This window comes from Corapipo altera, unplaced genomic scaffold, assembly GCF_003945725.1.
Source record: "Corapipo altera isolate COAL_440 unplaced genomic scaffold, ASM394572v1 295, whole genome shotgun sequence".
NCBI classification, from domain to species: Eukaryota; Metazoa; Chordata; class Aves; order Passeriformes; family Pipridae; genus Corapipo; species Corapipo altera.
In genome coordinates, this window is record NW_020884936.1 from 2795693 (window position 1) to 2815780 (window position 20088).

The 20088-nt window shown below is 48.2% G+C and overlaps 1 protein-coding gene across 3 annotated transcripts in view; it reads left to right on the forward strand.

Moving 5' to 3' along the window:
* Positions 1–9727: 9727 nt before the first annotated feature.
* Positions 9728–20088, forward strand: part of ATRN (attractin) — a 152856-nt gene continuing 142495 nt past the window's right edge. For all 3 annotated transcript variants that reach the window (XM_027660483.1, XM_027660482.1, XM_027660484.1), the window contains exon 1: positions 9728–9819. In XM_027660483.1, coding sequence (XP_027516284.1) covers positions 9743–9819 — 77 coding nt within the window. In that variant the 5' untranslated portion in view covers positions 9728–9742. The remainder of the gene's footprint in view (positions 9820–20088) is intronic.

The following is a 20088-nucleotide window of genomic DNA, read 5'->3' on the forward strand; positions in this document are numbered from 1 at the left end:
GGGGTTGGTTTAGGGTAAAGGGGTTGTTTTGGGGCCAGGGTTGGTTTCAGGTAAAGGTGTTGTTTTGGGGTAAAGGGGTTGTTTTGGGCTCTGGGTTGGTTTGGGGTGCAGGTTTGGTTTGGGGTGCGGGTTTGGTCTGGAGTATAGGGGTTGGTTTGGGGCACACGGTTGGTTTGGAGTCAGGGTTGGTTTGGGGTGTGAGGTTGGTTTGGGGTACAGGGGTGATGGATTGTTTTGGGACCGGGGCTGGTTTGGAGTTGGAACTGGTTTATGGTCAGGACTGATTTAGGGTATGGGCTTGGTTTGGGGTCACGGTTGGTTTGGGGTACAGGGATGAGGGCCTGGTTTGGTGTGAGAGTTCGGTTTGGGGTACAGGAGAGCTGGTTAAGGGTACAGGGGTAAGGGCTGGTTTGAGGTGTGGGGATGAAGGGTTGGTTTGGAATATGGAGGTTAGAGGTTGGTTCGAGGTATCAGGGTGAGGGGCTGACCTCGAGTGAGGGCCTGATTTGGGGTACCAGAGTGAGGGGCTGGTTTGGGGTACAGGGCTAAAGGATTGGTTTGGGTTAGGGGCTGAGGGGCTGGGTTAGGGTACAGGGGTGAGGGGCTGGTTTGGGGTATGGAGGGGAGCCACACTGGGGCTGAGGGTGAGGGACAGGGCAGGGGGCAATCAAGGGGACAGCAGCAGCAGCCTCATGGCACCAGGTCAGGCTGCCCGGGGGGGCACTTGGGGGAAATAGCTGGGGAAAGTGGATCTGGGGACTCTAAAGGGCTGGGAGGTGACACGAGGTCCGGGGGTGAGTGTGGGGGGAGCGGGGTCATGATTGTGAGGGGCACGACCGGGAGAGAGTAAGGGTGAGGGGCGGGACCAGGTGACAGTAGGGGTGAGGAGCACGAGACCAGGTGACAGTAGGGGTGAGGGGGCAGGACTAGGTGACAATAAGGGGGAGGGGCAGCACCAGGTGACAGTAAAGGTGAGGAGCAGGTCCAGGTAATGATGAAGGTGAGGGGCAGACGGAGGTGTCAATAAAAGTGAGGGGCAGATCCAGATGACAATGAGGACAAGGGACAGATCCAGGTGACAATGAGGGCAAAGGGCAGATCCAGGTGACAACGAGGGCAAAGGACAGACCCAGTGACAGAGATAAGAGGCCAGCCCAGGTGACAATAAAGGTGCAGGTGTTGGGACAGGGTAGAAGCGTGTTGAGGGGACAGCAGGCACTGGGGTGGCCCCGGTTGAGCCCCAGGGCAGTGCAGGGGTGAGTGTGAGGGGCTGATCCAGGGGGATGTGGGTGCAAAAGGGCTGGGCAGGAGCCAGGCGGGGGCACGGCAGGGAGGGAGGTCTGGGGGATGTGGCTGTGAGGGGACAGAGGGTGCCAAGAGCACAGGTTTGATCGGTGACAGGGTGGAAGGTCAGGTCTGGGGGTCCACAGGGTGGTTGGGGCTGCGTGGGGGAGGTCTGGGAGCGATGGGTTGTGGGTGTCGAGTGCCCTGGTTGGTGGGTACGGGGTGTTTGTACCACAGAGGCAGCTCTGAGGGGCCCCTGTTTTGGGTGTTAGTGACAGGGCAGGTCACTGAGGGTCAGTTGTGACTCTCAGAGGCTGTGTAAGAGCAGGGATGTGGGGGTAGGGCGCTGGGTTGGTGGGGTCTGGGTGTGAGGGATTGCTGAGCCTGGAAAATGTTGGGTTTAAGTTGCTGTAGGTCTGGAGAGAAAGGGAGAATGGGGGGGACTGGGTGGGGGGACATTTTGGGGCAGCAGGGGGAAGTTTGGGGGCTGTTTGAGTGGTAGGCTGAGGATGGTGGGTGGTTGCATGGACATGGATGGAGTGGGAACTGTGAGGAGCTGGTGCTGTGGCTGAAGGACAGTGGGGGCCAGTTCCCGGGCTGGGGCAGACATAGGAGAAGGACCAATGTGGAGATTAATGTGGATCAGGCTGGGAACAGTTTGGAGGGGAAGGGGAAAGGCTGTGAGCCACTATTATGGCTGGGTGGGGCCAACAGGAGGGTTTGTGGGGGGTTAAAGAAGCTCCTCTTGGCAGATAAGCAGGTGCTGGTTAAAAGTGAGGTGCTGGAGAGGTGTGTGCAAGGGGGAGAAACAGCATCCTAAAGGGAGTATCTGGAGTTTGGGAGGCTCAGCTTTTGGAGCAGGAATGCTGCTGGTTCTTGGGGAGGGACAGCCTGGTGCAAGGAAGCTCCTGGGTTTGTGGGGGGACAAGGCTGGGCAAGGGGTGGAGTGGGACAGAGGGTGGTAGGAGGGTTCTACCACTGCAGGGGCATTTTGTTTGGAGGAAAAAGGTTAAAGGAGGGTTCTGGGAAGCAGGATGGAAACCCCCTCGGTTCCACACTGGTCCAGGCCATGTGCCCGTGGGAATGAGGGGTGCCTGCACAGCACAGAGGTGATTTTTGGGCTGTCTGATGCTGGAAAGTTCATTGCTGCAGTGCCAGGGCCAGTTCTGGTGGTGTTGGGACACTCAGTGGGGTTGTGTGTCCCAAGTCTATCCCATAGGGCGAACAAATGGAAATCTTCCTGGGAATAGGCTGGGAATGCAGCCTGGATTGTGTGTTGTGGGCAGGGTTTGTGTAAGATGGTTACCTGCCTTGGATCCATCAGCTGTGGCAGTGACAGAGGCACTGTGTGTGTGTTTATGAATTCCCTGGGCACGGCTGATTCCTGGAAGAGAAGGAATTGAGGAAAGGATGATTATCCTGGGCAGTGATTGCTTTCTCAGGGAGCTGCTGAGAGTACCAAGCACCCTTGGATGATGCTCCCTGTGGATTTGGGAGAAGGGGAGCTGTCTGTGTGAGCTGAACTCACAGAGGAAAAAGACTTTTATTATTTATTTGGGGTTTTTTGACAGTCTGTAGATGGGGGTGTGACGCAGCCAATTTAAAAGGGGTTTTTATAGAAACGATTCCAGGCCAGGCAAGTCCAAAGCTGCCTTTTTAGGGTCTTTTTGCCACTCTCATGAGAAGAATTTCCCTCTAGTTGAGTTTTATGAAATAGCCACTTACCTGTTACTTTCCTGGAGAGCTTTAGGATGTTGGTCATTTAAGGGGGACTGGATTTAAGTAAAAGCAGAGGCTCCTTTGCTGAACGATGCCACGTAAAAAAGGAATTGCTTTGTATCCACTGCTCGTACAACCTCAATTTTTTATCCTCTTGCCCGTTTTCATAAAGCTTCTTGTTTCTTTCTCACATACAATTCCAGCCTAAAAGTTTGCTTGAACGAATATGTTAAAAAATGCAACGAATCTTTTTCTCTCGAGGTGCTTTGTTTGCCTGTTTATTTCTTTGTGAAGGAGTTGAAGTTCCCAGTAATGTTTTTAAACTTTGAGCCCCGAGAAGTGCAAGCAAGGGCTTTTAGCAGCGTTCAGAGCTTTGCAGTCACATGCCACCTTCCACATGCCTCGAGTTTGCTCTGTCTCCTGTCAGAAAGGGCCCTGCAGGAGGTATTTTATTTTTATTTTTTTTTTTTTTTTTTGGTTTATGGCTGTCAAGGGCTTGGCTTTAAAGGAGTTGACGTGTCATGAGATGCTGGAGGTACAGCTGGGAAGTGGAAGGGGCAGGTGAAAATTATTTCCTAAGTGTGGTGGTATATTCCACGTGCTTATCTGGTTGGCTGAGAGATTGTAATTAAATTTGGCACGATAATCACCCCGTCTTATCTCGACGTACGTGATAACTGTATTTATTGCCTCCACTGCTTTTATTTACATTGAACACTGGGGCTGTAAAGACACGACTTGTGCCTCATTAACCTGTTAATTCCTCCCATTTTCCGGGTTGGCAGCGAGGGGTGAATGTTGGAGCAACGAGTTGCAGTCTGATCATATTCCAGTTCCCTTTTTCCTTGGGAAATCTGTTTATTTAGACTGTGGCTGGATTTATAAATAACACACCAGCCATCAGTGGTGCTCTTGGGGGTGGAGAAAGTTGACTTGGGAAGGGCTTCAGGTGACCTTCAGTGTTTTTGAGGTGTGGAACCAGCGGCTTGAGCTGTTCAGAGATAAAGATCTCGGCGGTAACAGAAGCTGAAGTAGAAAACAGGGGCCGTGCCCGATGGGCTGCTGTTTTCTGTTTCTGTGCAAACCTCCTGGGCTGGGCTGTGTGTTCTGGGCAGGAGAGGAGCTGCTGCTGGGAGGGATGAGAGATCCCCCAGTCCCAGAGCTGCAGCAGCATCCTGGGATAACGTTTGGAGGGGTGGGAGCTCCAGACCCTGGAGTTCAGTTGGCAGCGCTGGGTGTGCAATCACAAAGGTGCCTCAGGCTCGGGGAATGGGTTCCTCCAGGCTCTCTGTGCAGCTCAGTGACGGCCTCTAGTCCTGCCTAAACTGAGTCCTGTCAGCCTGCTGCCTGATTAACACATGGAATTAAGGTTGGGAACGCTCTAAGGTCATCCAGTCCAACCATTCTCCACCACTGACCCATGTCCCCAAGTGCCACATCCACAGGGATTTTAAATCCCTCCAGGGATGGGGACTCCAACACTGCCCTGGGCAGCTGTGCCAGGGATGGACAGCCCTTTCCATAAGGAATTTTCTCTGTTGTCCAGTCTAAACCTCCCCTGGCACAGCTGGAGGCCATTCCCTCTCCTCCTGTCCCTTGTTCCCTGGGAGCAGAACCTGATTCCCCCCCCCGGCTCCCCCCTCCTGTCAGGGAGTTGCAGAGCCAGAAGGTTCCCCCTGAGCCTCCTTTTCTCCAGGCTGAGCCCCCCCAGCTCCCTCAGCTGCTCCTCATCTGCCAAGGCAGGTAAAGCACAGGGTGAGAAATGACCTCTGGTTCACACGGATTTATTGTCTTGAGATGGTAAAGGATTGGATTAAGGAATTCAGGATAACAGTTGACTCCTGGAACAGTCACTGTGGATTGTGCCTGGAGGCTCTGGGATGGGCAGTTTGATGTTTGTAGTTGAAAATATTATTTTGGCTGAATGATGAATAATGGCAGATGATTCCAGGAATCTGGATTTTGTGTGTCGAGGCACTTGGTTCTCCTTTCCTGGTAAATACTTACTTTTCTGGAGGTGGGAGATGGAAAATACTAAAACAGGGCTTAACCAACCAGCCTGACAGGGAAAGCAAAAAAAAAGATTGGTGTGTATCCTTTAACTCCCTTTTTATTAATTTAATGGGAGCAGTTATGTGTTGCTGATTGAACATTATGAAGGAGTTGGTGTGTCCTTGGCCAAGGGATATTACAGGGAAGAGGAATTTTATCTCTAGATTTGGGTAAATCACAACCTGAGAGAGTTGGGAGCTGGAAAAGAACTATGACAGTTCCCATTGTTAAATAAATGGCAGCTTTTGGTGAAAAGCTTATTATCCAGACCCATTGTCTTTAAAAAGCCACCTGAGGCAGTTCAAAGCTTTGGGAAAAGTCAGGGAACTGCTCTGGAGATCCAAGGATGCTGGAGATTTGAATCAAATCAGTTTAAGTGCTCAAATTAGATTTGGGGGCAGCATTTGTGCCTGATCCCCATTCTGTTGCTCCCTTTTCATTAGGGTATTATTGTGCTTTAAAATGATTTTCTCTTCCATGCTGCTGCTGGAAGGGCTCACTCAAACATTGTGCCCTGGTAATAAGAGAATAAGCTATTCAAGTAGGAAATACTTAAACATAATCAATTTTAATGAATACACTGGGGGGAAAAAAGAAAGAGCATTTCTGTGCTTTTATTTAGTTCCTGGAGGCATTATTTCCAACTGTGGGTTTATAATTTTGTTAGGAGGTGGATGTGGCTATCTTTATGTATTCATTGTATATATTTCTGTCTATCCATACATGTTAATAATATATAAATATTATATATTTTGGGACTTGGAGCAATCTGGGATAGTGGAAGGTGTCCCTGCCCATGGCAGGGGGGATGAACTGGGTGATCTTAAAGGCCCCTTCCAACAGAAACCATTCCATGAATTTATTTAAATGGTCTGTTCCTTGTGAGAGAAACCCATGGCTAATATTTAATCCGAATTCTCACTGGTTTATTGTTCCTTTTGCTGGCTTTATTGGACGGTCTGATATTTTACAAGGGCTGCTTCAAGAACAGAAATTCACCTGTGAAATAATTCCATGGTTTGGAAATATCTGAGATGTTTTGCACTTTTCTGCTTCACTCCGAAGGACCAACATAAATATTTGAGTTGGGGAGGTTTTGTTAATGTTTGCAATAAGCTCCCTGCTTATTTTCAGTCTGCTTTATCCAAGGATTCAGCAGTGGAAAATCCAGAGCAGTGAGACAAAGCAGCTCCCGCTGGATCCTCCCCGTCGCCTCTGCTTCACACACATCCAACACCTTCCCTGCTGGAGCTTCAGTTGTTGGAATTATTGACCAGGAATAAGCCCTGTCCTGCTCCTGTCTTCATACTGAGTGTTGGGACCTCCTGGAATGGAGCAGGTAGAGGGTAACATTCCTCTGCCAATTCCAGGGACCTACAAACACCTCCTGATCCGCAGCATCAACGTTCCTGCCTCACTTCCCTAAAGCTGGTTAAATGTCTGGATATCAGGGAATACCTCTCAGGGAATAACCTTCCTTGCCAGTTGTCTGACACTGCTCTACATCTTTCCATTATTTCCCAGTTGCTGCTTTCATTAGAGATCCAAAATAATCATAGAATCATGGACTGGTTTGGATTGCAAGGGACTTTAAAAATCACCTGGTTCTACCCCCTGCCATGGGCAGGGACACCTTTCACTAGCCCAGGTTGCTCCAAGCCCTGTCCAGCCTGGCCTTGGACACTTCCAGGGATCCAGGGGCAGCCACAGTTTCTCTGGGAAACTACTAAAATAATCCCATGTCCAACCACGTGTTTGTTACCATCTTTATCAATTGACATTTAACATGAACAGCCTCCATTGAAACACCAACAAACTCCTGGGGCCAGCACTGTTTTCCCAGAAAAGACTCGCCTTTTTTTTTAATTAAAAACAAACAAAATAATGGGACCAGCAGTGCTTTTATCACGTCCTGATAAAGCTCAATAATATTGGGAATGCATGGGATGGATTTGACTCTGCCTGGCTTCTTCCTCTGCAACTTTTGTGAGCAATCAAATTGCAAAGCCTGAGCTTCCTGTCTGTGAAATCCATGCTGAAAATCTTCAATATATTGAGATAATGCTGCTGCTGACCAAGCTGTTGTCTCATTGCATTAATTCAGGATACCCTTGGGTGCTCTTTTCTTAAACAGTTCCCTTGAAGAAGTTTGGGGTTTTTTTTTCCAATTCGAAGTTCCAAGTGCAGCACTTGGAATTAGCTCCTTGATCCGGGAGAGCTTTGCTTTTTTTTTCCCTGCACTCGAGATATTCTCAGCGAGTAGGAGCTCTTAAATCACATCTTCTAAAGCCCAGGGAGAAGACAGAACAAAAAAGGCAGGAGATGGGGTTGAGAGTGATGTGATTGTGTAGGTGAAGTGGTTTTTGGGGGGGAGCAGGGAGCTGTTCCAGGCTGGAATTCACCCTGGGAAGGAGCACAGCGGGTTTTATGCCAGTACTTTTGTTCTTGCTCGGCCACGTGCTCGCATCTGCCCCTGGAACCGCTGCAACCACTTGGAAGCGGGGGCTGGAAAATGTGATAATCAATTTTACGGCAGAGAACAGAGCTGATAATTTGCTTTTGTGCAAGGGCTTTGGATGAAATACTCGCTGAGGCGCCCGAAATAACGATGTTTGCTTTGTGCTTCCTGCTTTTGTTCCCCCTGCTTTGTTTGGGGCTGATCCCTCCTGGAGTTCCCTCAGATCCACTTGAGACTGTCACTAATGCCCTTCCCTCCCCTGGCTTCAAATGAATATTTATTTGGCGGAGGGGCAGGTTCGCTGCCGGGGTTTTTGGGGGATGTGCTGCTTGCAGAAGGATTCCAGGCACGGTTTGGGCTTGTGGGACTTGAAATCCTTGGGATTCTGAGAGTGGAAGGGCTCTGTTGTGATTGTGACAGGGGAAGAGCCCTTTAATTGCTCACAGAACAGGCTCCCTGTGGCCATCTGATAAATTTGGGAGTTCAGAATTTGGGACTTCTGAATAGTGGGGTGAATTGGAGGATAATTTAAAGGAAATGGACTCATTGTTTTGGGCTGAAAATCGCCTCAGTGCATCTCGCAGAAGAAATAACAATTTAAATGTTTTCCTGAGGAGCTGAGCGATATTCCTGCTAAAGGAGGGCAGCTGATCTCCAAAATCTGATCTGTGAAGTACTTCTGGACACCCCAGGATCTGGAAAACATTCCTAGTCCTGGAATGGCTTCGTTTGGTATTTGAGTTTCCTGCAGCATCACCGGACTCAGAATCTGCAGTTCCCTGAAAAAGCAGAAGTGGCATTAAGCTGGTTTTGAGGACAGAGGTGGTCTGGGCATTCCAACCAAGGGTTTTCCAACGTGTCAAATCCCTTTTTTTCCCTGCCATGCCTGCAGGAGTAAAGCCTTGCTGTACACAACAACCTGGGCTGCGCTCAGTGCCTGTCACGAAATTTAAATAGGGATTGTTGCTTCTTGTAGGTACAGAGTGTTGCACATCCTCTTTGGGCTGGAAATTATCCATAATATCCTTTCCCATGAGCCAGCGCTGCTCATCTTTGCACAGAAACTCCTGTAGGATGTGCAAATACAGCTGTGAAAAATCCCAGATTTTCCATTATTCGTCTTCTCCTCCTCTACTCCCTGATTTTTTTCTTTTTTTCAGAGCCCTTGTTTTATTCTTTGCTGGTTTCTTTGGGCTGAAAGGAAACCAAACCGAGGAAAGCTGCGTTAGGAAAACACCCTCTGGAAGACTTTCTTTATTAGTCAGTGTTTGTGTTGCATGAAAATTTAATATCCGTCTCCAAGGTGGTGCTCGTCTCCTGGAAGGATAAGAAGCTTGGCACACATGAATTAGCATTTTTTGTCAGCTCCCTTTTTATAAACTTCAAAAAGCAGAAGGTGAGAACTGCGTCTTCCATTCAGAAAATTGAGGTTGGGTTTAATATTATTCCCTTGTGAAAGGGAAGAAGAGCTGTGGCTGCAGTTGCTCTGTGATTAAAGCTGTGGCAGTTCCATCCCTGCTGGTTTTCCAGTCATTCCTATGGAATAAAATGACTCCTCCAGTGGATTAGTTGTGTGTTTCCCCCTGTTTTCTTTGTGCTTGTGTCGTTATCCCCTTCCTTCCACAGTTTGTGTGGCGCTCCACGTGTTGCTATCGTGGCACTGCTGCCGGATATTTTGCATGGATATCGCCTTATCCCAGGAAAATCCACGCTCCAGGTTCACCCTGGGCACAGTGGGTGGATTTCATGGCTTGTTACTCTCCACAACATGTTTGAGTTCCTCCAAAATAAACTTTCCAAGGCGGCTTTGTGAAGGTTTTTTTTTTGCAGCACGTTTCCTGTGCACCTGCCTGGTTAAGGATTCATTTCCACGGCCAATCCCCATTAACGCAGAGTGGAGAGTCCCGGGAATTTTATAGGGATTTCAGAGCTTGGATCTCCGGTGTGACACACTTTGATCTTGTGTGGAATCAGCAAAAACGATGCCAAGAAGATTTCCAGCCTTTTCAAGGATGCAGAGTGGTGTGGGACTGAAGTGCTGACTGGGCAGGGCAGCGCTACAGGAAAAAAAAAATCAGGGAAAATTCCGGACTTATTTCCCATCAAGGACTTCTGTGCTGCCAAAAAAAAAAAAAAAATATCCTACTCCGTCCAAATTGTGAGCAGACATCGAAGTTGCTGGTTTGCTGGAAGCAAAGTATTGAATTCCCAGCAATATAGTGGAAAATAATGCGTTTTGAGGTCACTGGTGGCTCTGTAATACTCATTTTTTCCCAGTGGAGCTTGGGAACAGGCGGAATTGTGGGGTCAGTTTTTATTTTTCTGCTGAAAAACTTGACATTTATTGTTGTGCAAGATTCACTCTTGTCTTTCCATCTGCATTTATTTCTAGTTGCTGCCTGTTTGCTTTGAGAGTGTGTCGGTGCTTTTTAGTTTCAGGGATTGATTTATGCCGTTGGAACACGGACCAGCAGCTCTGGAAATTCAGGGCACTCCGTGTCTTTCTCACACATGCACAGGTTTCAGCCACTTTTAAAGCCCCTGGTTTTCATTTTGGGGACTGGTCATGGGGGTTTAAATATGCCCTGGTTCAACTTTTGGAGGGTGAATCATTTTGAGGAGGCGTTGCTGTGGCTCAGAGTCAACCCCAGAACTCGCCTTCCCACCTCTGCACGTTCCCTCTGAAACATCCATTCTGACACTGCTGGGATTTTTTATTTCCTGGTGGGTGTCACTGGTAATTTATTAGCTTGTTTTATTTGGATTTATGGGGTGAGCAGCCCCCAAAAAAACTCAGTTAAAACGTGTTAAAATAGTGATTCCTGGCTCATTTCCAGCTGTCCTCGGTACCTGAGCCGTGGAGGATTTCTGGGACAGCAGGAAAACGTTGTCAGCACCAGCAGAATTCCCTCGTGGGAATGGCACAGCAACAGTTTCCATGCAGGTTTGGTGTTTGAATATGAAGGATTTGGATTTCTGGTGGAAACAGGAATGTGTGATCCCAGTTAGAAAAGCTGAAGTGACTTTGTAGCCTGTAACTTCATATTCCCTTGGGAATAAATGACCACAGACTTCAGGAGTCAAACAGAAGCACAGTTTCATCATCCAGTCCCCTCACTTTCCCTATCTGTGCAATTAGAACAAATCATTTATGTGTTTTAAAGCTGTCCTGATGATGGTGCAATTTAAATAGGAATTTGGAGGTTTGGAAGCATATTTTCATGGCACTTTTGCATGGCAACTGGGATTCAGTTGTCTATTCTGAGAATAATACTGCCCTACAGAAGAAATGTGGTTAATGTTACTATAAATATGCCTAAATCATCTTCACTGAGGCTGATGAAAAAGGGATATTGTGTGTTAAAAGTGATGGGCTTTAAATGTGATCTTAATTTCCCTATTCAGCGCTGAAGGGAATTTGTCACGTGGAATTAAAGGACAAAAAAAAAAAAAAAATCCCGATGTGAAAATGGTGTTATCAGATCAAAGCTGGTGGAGGCATCAGAGCAGCTTCTGGGCCTGAGCTCTGCTTGTTTTTCAAAGCAAGACTTGTGTGGATGAGGCTGTGGATGAGATGGGACATCCTGTGCCGTGTTCCCACCCTCTAAATCCCACCGGTTTTCCAGCCTCTCAAGGCAGGTGGGATGGTGGGATGGATTGTGTGCCTGGGCTCCTGGTGGAGTGACCCTTGGTGAGACAGCTTGGACCATCAGGGCTGGTGAGATCAGGAACTGAGGATGAACTGGAGGTTCTGCCAGGGAAGATGAAGGGAAATCTTTCCCCTTATTTCGTAGGTTGCTGTAACTGAGGGCAGCTTGTTCACGGAATCAGGGAATGGTTTGGGTTGAAAGGGATCTTAAAGATCATCTTGTTCCAGACCCTGCCACGGGCAGGGACACCTTCCATTATCCCACGTTGCTCCAACCTGGCCTTGAACACTTCCAGGGATCCAGGGGCAGCCACAGCTTCTCTGCCCAACCTGGGACAGGGCCTCCCCACCCTCCCAGCCAGGAATTCCTTCCCAATATCCCATCTATCCCTGCCCTCTGGCAGTGGGAAGCCATTCCCGCTTGTGCTGTCCCTCCATCCCTTGTTCCCAGTCCCTCTCCAGCTCTCCTGGAGCCCCTTCAGGCCCTGCCAGGGGCTCTCAGCTCTCCCTGGAGCCTTCTCTTCTCCAGGGGAACACCCCAGCTCTCCCATCCTGGCTCCACAGGATTCCTTGCTCTTACCTCTGGACTTGAAGAAGAAATTCTCTGGGAGACAACTATGTGTGTGTGTGTCCATTGATTTCTGTTCACACTTGAATTTTTCATGTGTTTCCTATTGATTGAAAGCTATAAATTTGCAAAAATGATAAACTTGCAGCAGCCTGAGCCCTTCCTGGGCTCTCTCTGGGCATCAAGGCTCTCTTGCTTTTCCAGAGTTAATAACGAGTGAACTTCTGCCATTCACTGCAGGAAATCTTTCTGTTCAGATTTAGGGAGATTTACAGGATTCTATAGAACACAACTGGAATTGTTTCATTAGGTGTCTTGTGACATAAGGATTTTGTGACCACAAGCAGCAAATTCATACCAAAAATTTAAGAGAGTCGCTCCCCTGGAGGAGATGAACCACTCTGGGTAATCTCTGGGCTAATTCTTGTATCTGGAGAAGAAAAAAACACCCATTTTGAGTTGGAGTAAAAGGTGCTGTGCCAGGTGGAGCTTTGGAAGCCCTTTGGGAATCTGGACTGTGGAGGGGTTAAGGATTAACAGCAGGTCAGGGCTGGGATTTGGCACAAGATGCTTTCCCTTGAAGCTCCAATTAAATAAGAAAACTCACCCAGATAGCTATAATTTAATGGAGTTAAATATATACCCACACATTTTTCTCTCTGTCTCTCTACCCTCTCTGGCATTTTCAGCAGAGGTTCTTCTTTAATGCCTTAGAGTATCTCAGAGTCTTTTTATCAGCCTTTTCTCTTGGTTGCTCATGTTCATTATTAGGCCTTTTAAAAACAAGCTCTGGGAAAATCTGGCCCTAATAAATTGTGTGTTGCTGTAACTTCTGCAAGGAGTGAAAATAGTAGGAGTGGTAGTTTCTAAATTTTCTTTTTTGGGTTGTTTTTCTTTTGGCAGCAACTTCTGCACCCAGTGAGTGTAAAACACTTGTGGAGTGAGTAAAGCTCTACAGCTGCCGAGATGTGGAGTTAAGATAATTATTGTGCAGGTCACTTGATCTTCCTTAATATATAATATCCTGTTGAAGTGCTGGAGCTGAGGAGGAAAGAGGACAGGTCAGCAGTGTGAAACAGCTGTCCAAGGTAGCCTTGATATGTGTAATTTGGGGGATATTATGTATCATCTAATCCTGATCTCGGTAGCAAAGGTCTTGCTGATTAGACAATAAAATATCTCAAAGGCACATTTGCTGGTGCTGATACTGTTTGAGATGTTCACTGACATGCAGAGTGAACCAAACCCAGGCTTTTCAGGTGTGGGGTTTTGAAATGAAACCCTGCCTGGAGTGTAAATATGGAAATCCAGTGTCATTGTGAACTGCCTTTTGAGGAACCCTCTCCCTGTCCATGGAGTGCACGGGACGTGTCCCTGTTAAACAGGCACTGAGAGTTTTAGGAGACTGAAGGCAGGTGAGGGGGATGTGCCACCTGCAGCCTCATCCCAGGTCACCTTCAGGAATATTCCTACAGGAGGGAAGAGGAGACTGAGGTTGGACCTTATCGGGATCTGCAGATTCCTCCCGAGGGACAGCTCTGGGTGAGCAGGGACAGGACCCAGGGAACGGCTGGAGCTGTGCCAGGGCAGGGTCAGGGTGGATTTTAGGGAAAGGTTCTTCCCCCAGAGGGTGGTTGGGCACTGCCCAGGCTCCCCAGGGCAGTGGGCACAGCCCCAAGGCTGCCAGAGCTCCAGGAGGGTTTGGACAATGCTCTGAGGGACAGGGTGGGATTGTTGGGGTGTCCTGGGCAGGGCCAGGAGTTGGACTGTGTGATCCTTGTGGATCCCTTCCCACCCAGGATATTCCATGATTCTGTGTGCAGGTGAAGCCAAAGGCAGTTCAGCAATCTTCCCTGCTGTCCTTGCTTTCCAGGGATATCCACAGCAAACTCAGGGCAGCAAACTGCACCAGGAGTGAAAACGGGGAAGGGGAATGGCTGTGCATCACTTGGTCTGCTTTGGGGTGGGTTTTTTGGGGGGTTTTGGTGTTTTGTTCTGTTTTTCCCAGTTGTGGTTTGTACCTTGGCTCCTTCCCTGTGTTTTCCCTGAAGTTTCAGTTCCCTCTCAGAAAGAATTAACACAGGACAGAATTCCAGGGTCGATTTATGAACGGGAGAACAGCTTTGATGGGGAGTTGATTCCCAACCCCTGCAGACTGAGGTCGAGGTGCCACCAGACTTCTGGGATCAGGGCCTTCCCTGGGTATCTGAATGTGCTCCTGGAAGGCTGTTTTCCACCTGAATGTTTTGCAGGATGTGGGATCCTTTTCCCGAGCTGACTGTGAAACTGCAGAGCTGCAAACGAGGACATGGGACACATGGATACGTATCATGTTACTTATTTGCTCTGAGGGAGTCTGTAGGAGTCCCAGTCATAACATTTGGAATGTGTTCCCCCTAAAATAGTCCATGTTGTACGTTGTCCTGATTATTTGTGCTGGCAGGATTCACGTTGGCTGATTCAAATCAGATTTTCTGCCTTTTTCATTGTGGCTCTTTTAATCTTAATGCTTTGATTAGATTTTCCCGAAGTTTTATTATGTCCTCTCTATCCTTAATTCACTTTTAAAATCTTTCCTTCATCTAATTGTAATCAAATTTTGCCCTTGGGCAGGTGTGCTCATAATCTTTTAAGAGCAGTTTTAAAAGCAGGGGGAAGAAGGTGAAGAGCTGGTCATAGAAAGTGGCATTAGTTGAGTCTTTGGACTGTAAAATAGTGATTAATGAAAAAAAGAAGTTGAGGGGAAGATGATCTGGTGTCTACAGGCCCATCAGTGTGACCTTGAGAGCAAACAGGGATTTTAAAGCACATTTCTAAAGGAAAGAATGGCAGAGACAGGAATTGCCAGGTAGATTTGCCATGTGTGAGTGATGCTGTTTTAAACACAGTATATATGTGTGTGGGGGATGTTTTTTAAGCATCATTTGGGAGGAAAGCACCTGTAAGGGATAAATAAATCCTGTCTGGGCTTTGGAAGCCTCTTGGATTCAGTGGCACCACCCAAAGCTGGACTGCACTAAATGACCTGTGAAGGGCTTTTCACCTTTGCTGTGGCAGGCAGGAAAACTGGGGGGTTTCTCTTCTATTCTGTCATTTCTATTGATAGAGAATTAATCAGGTGCCTCCTCGTGTTGTGGGTATGGAAAGGGAGCAGTTGGTGAGGGGTTAAATGGGTGGAGAAGGGTTAAAACAGGGACAAGGGAGGGGATTCTACCCCTTTGCCCTGCTCGTGTGAGACCACCCCTGGAATGCTGCTCCAGCCCTGGGACCAACAGCACAAGGACGTGGAGCTGCTGGAGAGAGTCCAGAGGAGGCCCCGGAGCTGCTGCCAGGGCTGGAGCCCCTCTGCTCTGGAGCCAGGCTGGGAGAGCTGGGGGGTTCCCCTGGAGAAGAGAAGGCTGCAGGGAGAGCTGAGAGCCCCTTGCAGGGCCTGAAGGGGCTCCAGGAGAGCTGGAGAGGGACTGGGGACAAGGCATGGAGGGACAGGACAAGGGGGAATGGCTTCCCACTGGCAGAGGGGAGGGATAGGTGAGATATTGGGAAGGAATTCCTGTCTGTAAGGGTGGGGAGGCCCTGGGCAGATTGGGCAGAGAAGCTGTGGCTGCCCCTGGATCCCTGGAAATGTCCAAGGCCAGGTTGGAGCAACGTGGTCTAGTGGAAGGTGTCCCTGCCCATGGCAGGGGGTGGAACTGGATGATCTTTAAGGTCCCTTCCAACCCAACCCATTCCGTGATGCTGCGAAAGAAAGGGAGAAGGTGAGAAGCCGCCCCTGGAACCTGATTCAGTGTTTCCATTCCTGACCTGGGTGCACAGATGTGCTGTGCTGGCGTCACTGATGACGTCCCTGGGGTGCAGATCTGCCACCCCCACCCTGGCACAGCAGGGTGGGTGAAGTGACAGAAGGGGGCTGAGGCAGCAACTGCTCCCGGGGATTTACACAAAAAAAACCTGCTAAGATGAATTTTACCACGGGAAAAAAATCCCACCCCAGACCCAGAAGCTGTAATTGGGCTTTGAACGGTGGTTATTTGTCAGCGGGATGACTTTGGGAAGACAAAGGAAAAAGGCAGGGAGGGGAAGGAGGGAAAATGATATTATAATTGCAGGCACTGGTGGGAGCATCTCCTGGGTGACACCATCCCCCTGGGATCAGGTGGTTCCCTTTTAATCACCTGTTAGCACAGAGGTTTGGGGTTGTTTTTGGGGGCTCTGGTTGATATTTCTCCTCAAGTTCAGCAAATGCTCTTGGCCTGCAGCTCTTTGTGATCAGCCCACGAGTGGGCGGTGCTCCTTCCACGGGTGCTAAACCCAAACCATTCTTTCAATTACTGAAGGTAATTTTTGAGGTGGAACAAATCCCGAGGTTTAATCATGGGAGTTTGATGATTCACTCCAGCACCAGTCATTCCATGAGCCTCTGCATCTCTCCCTGGACAACCCAGATTAGAAACCACCAGTCAATCATTGCAGGACACTTTGTCCTTGCCTTTAAACACCTGTTAAATAGTTTTAGAAATACTTTATTATTATTATTATTATTATTGCTGTTTGTCATAGCTTGCTCTCCAGCTTGCTGGGAGCAGATCCTGATATTTGGTTTCTTATTTATCACCAGCGTTCTCCCAAATGGGGAAAAAAAACACCTTTATATTAAAATTTAACTATGTGAAAAGTTATATAAAGGTTGTAACACTCTTAATATAAAACAGCAGCCTGGAATGGAATCAATTAAAGCAAAATAATGTGTGTGTGCTCTGTCTTTTCCTGGTGAGCTGCTGACAGCAGAGCCAGGCTGGGGGTTCTCCCCTCCTGCTTCCCATTCCGAGCTAAAATTCATCCCAAACCCACTGTTTGAAGAATCCTGATTTTTGGGAGCCTCACAAGGCATCTCAGGTGGTGTTCTGTATGTAAAATTAACCTGCAGGAAGTCAGGTTTTTCCCATTCCTTACAAAGTTGTGATGTTGGGGGGATTTTTTTGAACCACAGGGTTTTATATTTCCAACTTTCTGCTGGAAATTCTCCCAGTTTTGTGTGAGGGACCCAACAGTTCCGTGTAGTCACTCTTGGTGTGATGAAAAGTTTACGTGCTGATAAGATTGAAACATTATTTTCAATCATTTTGGCTTTCAACGATTCAGAAAATTTAAATAAAGCCTCAGGTGGGGAATTGTATTTTGGTGTATTTTTGGCAACTGCAAAAGCGATGTTGAAGTTCTTGTGTAAAATTTCAGTAAGGCATGTTTGGAAATTACCCCTTTTTCTCCCTATATTTATTTACATAAATGATTTTTCATTTGGTTTTGGGTCAGAAGGTGATTATTTTAAATAGAATTCTGAAATGACATTGTCAGTCACCCTACAAAGGTTTTGCACTAGCACATAATTTTTACTTAATGCTTCACTGCCCTGAGACTTCCATAAAATCCTCCTCTTGCCAATGCCCCGGTGTCAGGGAATTGTGGGAATGTGACTGAGAAGGGCAGGATACGAAGTTCTCTGCAGCAAATGAGTGGCTGGATGAGGTCTGGGAGTCTCCAGGCTGGTCTGGCAGAGCAGCCTGTGCTTGTTGTCAAGTCACAGGGCTGCTCATGTAGAAATAATTCCGTTTCCAGAGGGAAGAGGACGGAGAGCCCTGGGAAAAAGGCTGCTTTGGGTCAGTATGGAGCAGTTGGGATCACAGGGAAGGTCAAACAGCTCGACCTAAACTCCAACAAACACATCAACCTGGCTTTTCCTCCGTGTGGGGGTTGTTATTGATCATTGTGGAACCAAAGTGAACAGCATGAATAATTACAATATTGTAATTCATTTGGGTTCCAAAGCAGCAGCAAACTCTGCTGGGTTGGGCTCATTTTTCGTGTGTTTACCTCACATGTTTTCTCTGAACTCTGCCAGCCTGTCCCGTTGGCTCCCTGCTGTCGAAGGGGGTGTTGTGAAAGGTCCCGTGGGTGAGTTTAATGATTGCCTTTGGTTGTAGAGCCCCGTGTGCTTTCAAGGATTTCCTGTGTTTGCTGTTCATGGAACACTTTGGGGTTTGGTGTTGGAACTGTTGCCCACATGGTAGAAAACAGTGGCTCAAGTTAAACTTTTAAACTGATGGCTCCGCTCTTAAAAATGAACATTCAGTGTTTATCAATTCTTGTTTTTTCTGCCTTTGAGATACCAAACGGTTCTTTAGGAGAGGGGAAAACAAAAGAAAATTGTTGTGTGATTTGTGATGTGGTTGATGGCAAAGGTGTGAACTCTGCTGGTCCTCTCTGCTTTGGGGTGTTGGAATTGGCTCAGTGTTGGGCCCAGTCCTGTTTAATATCTTTGTATCAATAATATCTCTACTGGTGATCTGGATGAGGGGATTGAGGGCACCTTCAGTAAGTTTGTGGATGTGACACCAGGTTGGGTGGGATGTGGATCTGCTGGAGGACAGGAAGGCTCTGCAGAGGGATCTGGACGGGCTGGATCAATCCAGTGGTGTGAGGGACAACAAGGCCGGGTCCTACACGTGGGTCACAACGTCCCCTGCAGCTCCAGGCTTGGGAAGAGTGGCTGGAAAGCTGGAAAAGGAGCTGGGAGTGCTGCCAGCTGAACATGATGTGCCCAGGTGGGTAAGAAGGCCAATGGCCCCTGGTCTGTGCCAGCCCTTGTATGTCCCAGCCCCAGGGCAGTGATTGTCACCCTGTGGTGGCACTGCTGAGGCACCTCCAGCCCTGGGGGCAGCTCTGGGACCCTCAGACAGGAGAGACATGGAGGGGCTGGAGTGTTTGCAGGGAAGGGAATGGAGCTGGGAAGGAGCTGGAGCAGCAGGAGCAGCTGAGGGAGCTGGGGGAGCTCATCCTGGAGCAAAGGAGGCTCAGGGGGGACCTTCTGGCTCTGCAACTCCCTGACAGGAGGGGGGAGCCGGGGGGGAGTCAGGCTCTGCTCCCAGGGAAGAAGGGACAGGAGGAGAGGGAACGGCCTCCAGCTGTGCCAGGGGAGGCTCAGGTTGGACATCAGAAGGAATTTCTCCCTGGAAAGGGTGCTCAGGCCTTGGCAGGGGCTGCCCAGGGAGATGGTGGATTCCCATCCCTGAAGGTGTCCAAGGCATGACTGGAGTGGCTCTGAGTGCTCTGGGCTGGGGGACAAGGTGGGATTGGGCACAGGGGGGACTGGAAGATCCTGGAGGTCTTTTCCAACCTGAATGATTCCCTGAGTGTGTGTTCCTGCCCATTAACCCTCCTCAGTGCTGTCCCTGTGCCAGCTGCTGCTCTCTCACCTGGAATATTTAACTAATGGGGAGCAGTTCGGGGGCTTTAATTTTTACGGCTCAGTTTTAAATTTTAAATTTTCCCAGTTTCCTGGGAAAACACCATTTTATGGTTTGGGAATCATCGAGTGCCTCAAACTCTGCTTGTTAAACTTGCTGAGATGAGAAACTCACCCCCTAAGTGAAGAGTTGTGCAGCTGGAGGATCCAACCCTGAGCTGCTTCCACTCTCTCTAAAATAGGGATTGTGGAACCGTTTGACTCGGAGCCAGTTTGAACAGCCTGGCTTCGTCTAAATAAAACCCAAATGCTCTGAGCAAGTTTTGTCTCCCTTTTCCCCTATCAGGCTTTAATAAATAAATTAAATAATGAGATGCAAAAAAAGCTCAAAATAGTTCTGCAGAGCTCTTGGCAGGCAGGGAAAAGCAGCTGTTCCTGTGGGCAGGATGGAGGGGAAAAACAAATTGGGGTCTTCATCCTCTTGCTTGTCCCCACAGTGGTCTGTGCTCTCCTTCTTCCCAGAGCTTTCCCTCTGCTTTCCTGGGAATCATGGTTGCTTTTTTAAGGCTGTGTGTTCAGGTGTAACAGGGCTCTGACATGACCTGGGCTGTGGGAGCCTCACGTCGTGATCCAGACTCTTGGGAATGCTCAGAGGAGTTTTCAGATTGGATGTTGGAATTTTGAAATTTCCCAGAAAACATCGTGCAGCCATAATATTTATTTATTTATTTATTTATTTATTTATTTATTTATTTAAGGTCTTTGAACCCATGAGGTTTTATTTATACCTTTGCGTGGATAATTTTTAGCACGAGAACAAAATGGTTCCTGAAAACCGGTGCCCGGTACCTTTGGATTTTTCATGTGTCAGGGAGGAATTTATCACTGTGATGGCTCCACTTCTTATCCCTAGTGCCATAAATTCCCTCTGACAGATTCATTTAAAGCACGGGAGATGAGGGGAAGTTACTGACCTTATGATTCATCGATACATCCCTGGGTAGGTCTGGGAAGGGCTCACCTGGAATTCCCTCCTTTAAACGACCTGGAGTTTGTTGTTTATTGTGTTAAATAGCAGAAATGAGGGCTGAGACACCAGGATTGCCCTCAACTTGTGT